The sequence below is a fragment of the Pteropus alecto genome, unplaced genomic scaffold (genome assembly GCF_000325575.1).
Source record: "Pteropus alecto unplaced genomic scaffold, ASM32557v1 scaffold206, whole genome shotgun sequence".
Lineage (NCBI taxonomy): Eukaryota > Metazoa > Chordata > Mammalia > Chiroptera > Pteropodidae > Pteropus > Pteropus alecto.
In genome coordinates this window covers 1593606-1602710 of record NW_006438906.1, presented here as the reverse complement: position 1 = coordinate 1602710, position 9105 = coordinate 1593606, and the positions used below count along the sequence as shown (strand labels likewise).

Genomic DNA, 9105 nt, shown 5'->3' with positions numbered 1-9105 from the left:
CAGTTGTGAAGGGTCTTATTGGGCTGTGTTTTTAGAATCTGATCTCTACCCTACAATAAATGGTGAGCTTTAGAATGTATCCAGTCAACTTCTAAATAATAAGAGAAATGTGCAATAATAAACAGTTGATCAGTTACAAATAACAAACTTCTACAAGCTTTAACCTCAGACAAAGGTTTAATTCCTGGGTTCGAGTCATTTAATAGTTATGTGATATTGGACAAGTTACTTAACTTCACTGAGACTCAGTTTCTGCACTTGTAAGATAATGATAGGAGTGATAATACTTATAGAATTCTATGATTATTAAACAAATTGACACACCCAAGAGGCTTGGTACAGAGCCTGGCACATGGTAAGTGGTCAAAAAATGGTAATTCCTGCTTTTATTACCAAAATATAGTAAAACAAACATCAGAGTGTTATCTTGGTATTTTTTCTGCATGGAACAGGGGTAAATGTGGTACCAGAGGTCTTGTGATCAAGATCGGGGGGTTATTGTCATGGGGGGAGAAATGTTTAGACTGGGCATATGTGAAATGCAACTATTGAATAATGATACTCATCTTCAAGAAAACATTCTTAAACCTGTCTTCTGTTCTGTCTGTCACAATGGTTACCTTAAAAGACTAAGTAAGCACTTGTTCCTGGATTTTTTTTCAATGTTTAAAGCTTATTTCAGAATGATCAGAACTGATTTAGAAGTCACATAAAAAATCCAACTAGACTTTATCGGCACACCTGGTTTTTATACAAAATTCTATTACTTACTTGATTAATTAGACTTGGCTTGATTGGCTTTTAATTCCCAAAGGATTGTGATTTGCCATCACTTAGAAAGCCCTCCCCCCAAAAAAAACTTATCATAGAAGTTGCCAAAATGTATTAAGTAGTGGTATTTCTGAATAGGTATGTAATTGACCTGGGTGTCTCCTTTGAAGAGGGCAGTATTTGTTTGAATATATAATTCCATTTTGTAACTTTTTTGTTTGGTCTCTTTATATCAAAGCTCCTATTTAAAAAGCATTCTATCCAGAGGTCTAATTCTGACCTATAGCATATTGCTAAGTCAGTTCTTTTCATGAGTCCCTTTCTCCTTTGTTCTTTCCCTGTGTTACCAGCTTGACTCACCTCATGTCAACCTTCTTTTTACATTTCCCATCATTATCTGGTTATTATTTCACTAACTGATAAGAACATGTCTGTACTTCTCATGGACCTGGTAGTTTTGAGCTCTACTGTTTTGCTCAGGTTCTGATCTTCTAAAGGACTCCATTGGCCATCTTGCCATTCACCTGAGTGCCAAGTTGTTTTTACCCCTGCACACTGCACTAGGTGGGCCAAGACCATATTTGGAAATGTCATCTTTGACTATCAGACCTGATAGTACTTTCCTGTGCTGCCTGGATTCTGTTTTGCAATCTTACAAGTGATTTAATAAAATCAGTATTTTGACTTGGGTTTTACTTTTCTGGTTAAATATTCTAAGATGATAATGCTATCAATTCTTTCTATATAAAAATATCGTTGGTATTTTTGTTTAATCAACTTTAGACAAATACTAAAACATTTCATAGTAGGTTTATTTGTTGCCACATTCACCATAGGAGCCAGTGGGGGCAGCTTTGTTCAGGTTTGGATACACAGATATGATTTAATCATCAAAGTTTTTCTTTTATAGTCTCTGCCATCCTGGACCTTGCCCACCCTGCCCTGCCTTTATGACTAAAACATGTGAATGTGGACGGACCAGGTAAAGTTAGACTTGTACTTTAAAGAAGGCTGTTTCCACATTGATGGTTTATCTGTGAATGTCTAAAATAAAAGATTAGTAGGTAGGTATCAATAGTACTTTCCTGAAAATAGTAGTTTCCTGTGCTGTCTTGATCCTATTTTGCAATCTTATAAGTGATTAAGAAGTTATATGCATAGTGAGATTACCCATTTCGGGTGAAAAGCCATTTCAGGGACTTTTTTCTTAACCTCTCTACTGAGTGAAAGAACCAGGAATTGAACCCAGGCCTGTTTAGTCCAGGAAGTAGGAACCATGTACCTGTGGCCAGCACAGTATCTGGCATCTAGGAAGCTTTCAGTGAATATTGTTGAGTGAAATAATAAGTGATCCCGGAGTCCACCTTCTTTTCGTTACAAGTTCTCCCGTATCATCAGTGCAAGGATCACTGATAGCCATAGCATGCCTCTGAGTCCCTGTAAGACCATAAATGATTTCTCAACCATAAGATGAGATGGGATCGTGCAGATTTTCAGTGATATGCATTCGTTTAATGTTTACTGAACTTACGAGGGTAGCACTGTGACCTTGAAAGTCACATGCAAGGGCTCTGGGTCAGAAAGATTAGGTCACATCTAGGCTCTGCCACTAACTTGTTGACCTGGGCAAGTTGCTTGGTCTCACCAAGCCTCATTCTCTTATCATAAAGTAGAAATAATAGTGTCTTCCTCAAGGAGTTGATGTTAACCATGATGCTGAGCACTGGAAACTTATCTCAATGTATAACAGTGACTTTTTAAAACAAAATATGTAGTTGAAGTTGGAGTAGGAGATAGCATAAAACTTTTCATGTAGGAGAGTAGACTCCAAACTCTAAACCATTACACTGCAAAGAGACCTGAAGACAATTGTCTAAAAGTCCTTGCCTCATATCTTCCTCTAGCTGATATGTCAGCAAAATCAGGATGTTTATTCGAACAAAGCCAGAATGATTTCTCCATCCCGAATCAAAGTCACATACAGTATGTTCTTGAGTATTATAGCTGCATGAAACGCCAGAGTGCTAGGTCCTAGGAGAATGCCACTGTGTGTTCATTCTGAGAATGTACATTATAACTACACCTCTTCAGCCTCCCTACTGCCATCTGTAAGATAGTGTGGGAGCTCCCAGCTCTTTACCTTCCTACATAGTGCTTCATGGGAACTCATAGAAAAAAATCACATACAAGAAATTCTTAGGAATTGTCTTCAGTTCCTCATTGATCAGAAAATAGGGGACAGATAAAAGCAGACTGGGAAATAAGGAAAGCAAAGGAGGAAAAAGAGGAAGGTGGAAAAGGGGATGGAAATAAAGATTAGAGGAAGGAAACAAAGAAAAGGTTGGGGAAATGGTGCCAAGAGAAAGGTTTGGGGAGGGCTTGGTCTTCAGTGTTAGTTTAGCTGTCAAACAGGAACTTAATGTCCAACATTAGACTAATGCTATCTTTACTGTTTTTACAGGCACACAGTTCGTTGTGGTCAGGCTGTCTCAGTCCACTGTTCTAACCCATGTGAGAATCTTTTGAATTGTGGACAGCACCACTGTGCTGAGCTGTGCCATGGGGGTCAGTGCCAACCTTGCCGGATCATACTGAACCAGAGTAAGTGGTGAGCATACCAGCCTTCACCTGTTCAGCATTTTTATCAACCCAGGAATGAAGACCCAGAAGAAATCCTTATTTAAACTCTAGATAGGGCTGGAAGGGATCCTAGGAGAATTATAATTTGAGAAGATAAACTATATTTATGCCCAAAATACTTTGCTAGCTATTTAATGTGGACAAATGAAAAGTCTTCAACTGTGTTTGAAAAATCAACTGCACAAAAATAGAAGGGAAGAGACTGAGATCCATACAAAATTACACAGAAAGACTTTGATTTAACTAAGTAAAAGCCCAAAAGAATCAGGAGCTAAAAATGGTCCAGAGATCAAAGGCACTCTCCCACACCACAGTCTATTCTGCTAAGACAAAATTGCCAATACATACTTAACTCCTGCCTTATCTCAAAATGGTTTTGAGGCAGCATGTAAGAATATATGAAATGTAACAAAACATAAAAGATGTGAAAAGAGAAAGAAAAATAATGCTAGGGACATAGAATGACTTATAGCTAAAAACTATAAAGACAAACATTAGGTCAGTTATACAAGGTTCTTAGGATAAAAAGAGATTATAGTTTTTGAGAAAAAACAATTATTCTTAGAACTAAGACCAGACAATTTTTTTCCCAGGAGAATCCCATTAAGAGAATGTTGAGTAATGTATGGCACAGTTCCTTACATAAAATTCTTACAGCACACATAACAAAACATTTTATAGTGCTGTTTCTTAATGCAAGTGCCAAGATTGATCAGTAGCATGTCACCAAGGTAAAATTTAATAAAATAAAGCTCTGTAGGGCACCAATACATTATAGCCCAGGATCCTTGCATGTTAAACGCTTCGTAGAAACAAAGGAATCATATAATAAAATGGTCCTTTGTAACTCACTTCTTTCTCCTAACGTGTTTTAGAGATTCATCCATTTCATAGAATGTATCAATATTTCATTCCTTTTCTTGGCTGAATAATACAAACAGTCTCCAACTTAATGATGATTTAACTTACTGGTTTTTTTTTACTTTATGATGGTATGAAAGCAGTAATACACATAATAAATTACGTGAGATATTCAGCACTTTATTATACAGTTGGCTTTGCATTAGATGATTTTGTCCAACTGTAGGCTAATGTGAGTGTTCTGTGCACGTTTAAGGTAGGCTAGGCTAAGATGTTATTGGGATGTAACCTCATCATAAGGAGTATCTGTATTCCATTTGATGAACATACCACATTTTGTTTATCCATGCATCAGTTGATAGACATTTGGATTGTTTCCATGTTTTGATTATTGTGAATAATGCTACTGTGAACATCCATTTACCAGTTTATATTTTTATCTCTTTGGGATATATACCTAGGAGTGGAATTGCTGGGTCACATGGTAATTCTGTGTTTAACCTTTTAAGGAATTGTCAGACTGTTTTCTAAAGTGGTTGTACTATTTCATTCTTATTGTGCTTTTAATTAACCTTTCTCTAGAGTTTAAAGGTGTTAAGCACCCTTCATGTATTGTATTTATTGACCGTTTATATATTTTCTTTTGTGAAGTATCTGTTCAAGTCTTTGGCTCACTGTTTAATTAAGTTGCTGATCGCTATTGATTTATAGCAGTACTTTAAATACAGTCTGGTTTATTCATTATCTTAATGGCGTCTTTTGATGAGTAGAAATGTTTAAGTCTAACGAAGTTCAATTTGTTAATTTTTTTCTTTTCTGATTTATATTTTTCTTGCTCTGTCCAAGATATCTTTGGCTAACCCCAAAGTCATAAAAACATTCTCTTATAGTTTCTTCTGGAAGCTTCGTTTCTGAATTTTACATTTAAGTCCATGATCCATGTAGAATTAATCTTTGTGTAAAGAGTGAGATAGGGTTCAGGTTCATTTTTTTTCCATACATACATACAGTTATTCATCATTTGTAAAAATATTCTCCTTTTTCCATTAAATTAACTTAACATCTTGGTTGAAAATCAGCTGCTGTGTACATGCGAGTCTGTTTCTTCCACTGATCTAATAGTCTGTCTTTACACCAATAACTGCACTATCATAATTACTGTAACCTTGTAAGTCTTGAAATCAGTAGTTTAACTCTTTCAACTTCATTCTTTTTTAAAGATTATTTTGGTTTTTCTGGACTCCTTTCAAGTAGTCACTTTTTAAAAATTTCCCAAGCAGTTACTTTTAAATAGCATTTTAAATCTATTGTCCAAATTCTGTAGGACAATAAACTATGCTGGTATTATGTAACTAAAATAATGAAAACCATCTAAGCATTATTATATCTTCAATTCTCTCTTCCCAAGGTACCAGAGCTAATAGTTTTTGTGACTATAGGTTTGAGATGAATCCATGTCATCAAGACAACTGTAAATAAGTTTCCAAAAAAGTACACAAGTGCTCACTACTCCCTGCACTCCAGGGAGCCTCACAATTCTTGGTTTTCAACCATGGCCTTATGAACCAGATAGTAGTCTCTTAATTTAGAGGGTTGTTTAACTTTAATGCTGCTTGGGGACATGCTACAGAGGCACCATCAGATTCTAACAGAGTCTAGCAAGGCTTTTTTTATTTCTTCCTGTGATAAAGCTTTTAGGCGAGGACTTAGAGCACTGTATAAGCCACATTTATTTCTGCATCAGGTCTGATCAGTACTAATGAACAGCATTTTGTGTTTTCTTATAGATTGATTAGAATATTTTAAGAATCCATAGAGGTTACTGATCTTTTGTTTTTGAAATTGTGTCCTTAAGTATGCTACTGTGGCAGCACCTCCCGAGATGTGTTATGTGGAACAGATGTAGGAAAGTCTGATGGATTTGGAGACTTTGGCTGTTTAAAGATATGTGGCAAGTAAGGTTTTTTGTTTTTCTCAGTTAAACTAAAGCTGTATTTTATGCAACAGTTGTATAATAGTCTCTTGTTTTTCTTAACAGGGACTTGAAATGTGGGAACCACACGTGTTCTCAAGTGTGCCACCCTCAGCCCTGCCAGCCATGCCCACGGCTTCCCCAGCTGGTGCGCTGTTGCCCTTGTGGGCAAACTCCTCTCAGCCAACTGCTAGAACTTGGAAGTAGTGGTCGGAAAAGCTGCATGGATCCTGTCCCTTCATGTGGAAAAGTGTGCGGCAAGCCTCTGCCTTGTGGTTCCTTAGGTAACTAGTAGGCATAAGAGTGTAAATGTTTGGCAGCAATGACAACTTAAGCAAAATGTTTTTAAATTCCAGTTACAATATTAGAGATTTTTCTAAATATTATGATCAAATTTGTCAGGGCACTTTTCCTTTCCTTCTCAAACTATACCTAGGGAAATATGTACTTGCCCAAGAGATCTCTTTCGGAATTGGGTATTTTATTGCTAACTAAGGTCAGCTGTGAAATTCTGTTCCAAGGGATTTATTATTTCTCTTAGTAGCCTACACTAGTATGAATGCCAGATATTCTTTTGTTAATCCAGATTTTGGTAAGTGTTTAAAAACATTTTCATACAATAGGAACATCTTAACTAAAATTCTAAGTACAATAAAAGTTCAGCCATTTGGACCACTCAAATGTCATTCTTTATAGCTAAGTTTCCCATTTAGCTGAGAATAGTATCTCCTGAACATCATTTTAGATGGACATTTTTCTAAAATTCTTTTCTTTCTTTAAACAGAGGTAACTGTGGATAATTTCTTTCCCTTTATTGACCCAGAGTCATTTTCCTGAACCTCAGTTATTGTATTATGCTGAATACAGTGATGCCCTCAGGGCTTGCTGAGGTATCTCAGGTGATTTCCCCACACAATGTGCAGTTTGGACTGTTTTATCTACTTATTAAAGCTTTTTGTTTATTTCTTCAGTGCTTTTGGTATGCCTATCGTCCCACCTGTAGTGACTCTTTCTTCCGTCTATGGCTTCTGATTACTTGGATATAGAAACCAGAAAAAAACTTGTTGGAATTAGCTATAAAGTAATAGTCTGAATTTTTAACTGAGACTTTCTGAGTCAGTCCTTGGGAAATATATGTGTACAGTTATGCAGTAACTTGGAAACTTCTCTCCTAAGTGAGTGTTCCAAAGGCTTTGTGTTTAGAAAAATGAAAGTGGGCAACTAAATCTGAATAAGAGCAGTGTCCCTATAACTAACTTTGGTAAAGCTAGAATCTTTAGGTTTGGTTTCTGTTTTTATTGAAAAGTGATTTCACGTTTCTTCAAAGTATCAACAAGAACCAGTAGGAGCACCCTACCTAATTCTTTTTTTTCAATCTGACTTTAAAATTATGTATAGAGGAGAAATACTCTCTTTTCATACTTTAATAACATGTTACAACTGCATTAAGAATATCAATCATCTATCGGTTATCCATGTCTACTGTGAAAATGTGTCTTCAGATAAGCCCTGTGAAATAGAGATCAAGTGACTTCTAAATCAAGAAGGATGGTAAAGGTCTTCCCTTTTCAGAAAGCACATGAGTTAGTTTTATAAGAATTTCATATATAATGACCAAAAATCCCACCCTGAGGCTAAGATAGCTTGTTGGCAATGAGAAAGAGGAAATGCGAAATAGTTAATGTAAAGGGACTTGAGCAGGAAAAGGATAGTGACTATCAGTATGAACTAACCTGGAGAAGGAACAAGAACTAGACTGAATTGGATTGAGCTGCTCAAAGGCAAGCCCATGGCTAGTGGTAACAGTGGCTCTCAAGTTTATTCAGATCTGGCTTATCTGTAGAAAGCTTATTTAGGTCTTTTAGCATCTCACCCAGTAGGAAATTTCCATTCTAGATATACAGCATTAGTACAAAAGACTGGGTGAATTCTGCTTTCAGGATGGTAGCATGGGCAGCTACTTGGACCTACTCCCCAGCAAAACAAGTAAAGGGAAAACCAAACAAGCAACCATCTAAAGTCTCTGGAAATTGTCATATAGGTATATATCAATTAAGAAATATTTATTGAAGAAAATACTACTGAAACTCAATAAGAACAACAAGAATCTGTCATTGAGTCACATCCCACTTCTACCCTTTCCCCTTGCTGATCCCCAGCTTAGCTTAACAAAAGCCCCACTCAAGATGAGTGTGCCCAAAATGGAGCTTTCTCTACCCTCAGCTCCCAGTCTAGGGTTTTTCATAGGTGGAACAGACTATCAACATTTCTCATCCCCTGTAACTCCTAGTTGAAGAGGCTAAATTTCTGGTAATTGCATATGAGAGGTGGGGGCTCTCTTTGTCCACAAAGCCCCACCCATGAGTTGGAGGCTCTACCTCAATCACAATAGGCTAAAATACTGGGGACCCAATCACCCTCACTCCACCTTACTTGTAAAGCAGAGGTTTCATGCTAGAGGAAGTAAGACAGGAAAACCAGAGGCTACTATTCCATTCAGCACCCAGAGAAGTGGCTGAGACTTTCCGGAGGAAGAGGCAGTCTTTAAGAAAGAGAGCTACAAAGTACTCCCCAAAGGAACTGACTTTAATTTGAAACAGTGTGGGGGTAAGTTCAGGCCTAAGGCCCTTTGGAAAACAATAACTCCTTTTAATTAACAACAAAAGCAACAAGCTAAACTATTAGGCCAGCTTGTTGGTGCAGGTTATGGGGCGGAGATGGCGCTAGGAACAGTGAAAGAAATGGCTAGGAGGAGCCCTCCTGTGGTCAGAACAAACCTCACAGACTTGCCCAAATTAAACTGCTGAGCAATTTATGCCCCAAGGCATTGTTGAAACCAGTAGAGCAACCAGTCAGCAATT

At 37.1% G+C, this 9105-nt stretch overlaps 1 protein-coding gene across 4 annotated transcripts in view; it reads left to right on the top strand.

Moving 5' to 3' along the window:
* Positions 1-9105, top strand: part of NFX1 (nuclear transcription factor, X-box binding 1) — a 59347-nt gene that overhangs the window by 17094 nt on the left and 33148 nt on the right. For all 4 annotated transcript variants that reach the window (XM_015592669.2, XM_006916062.3, XM_015592668.2 and 1 more), the window contains exons 6-9: positions 1682-1753; positions 3233-3372; positions 6128-6227; positions 6311-6528. In XM_015592669.2, coding sequence (XP_015448155.1) covers positions 1682-1753; positions 3233-3372; positions 6128-6227; positions 6311-6528 — 530 coding nt within the window. The remainder of the gene's footprint in view (positions 1-1681; positions 1754-3232; positions 3373-6127; positions 6228-6310; positions 6529-9105) is intronic.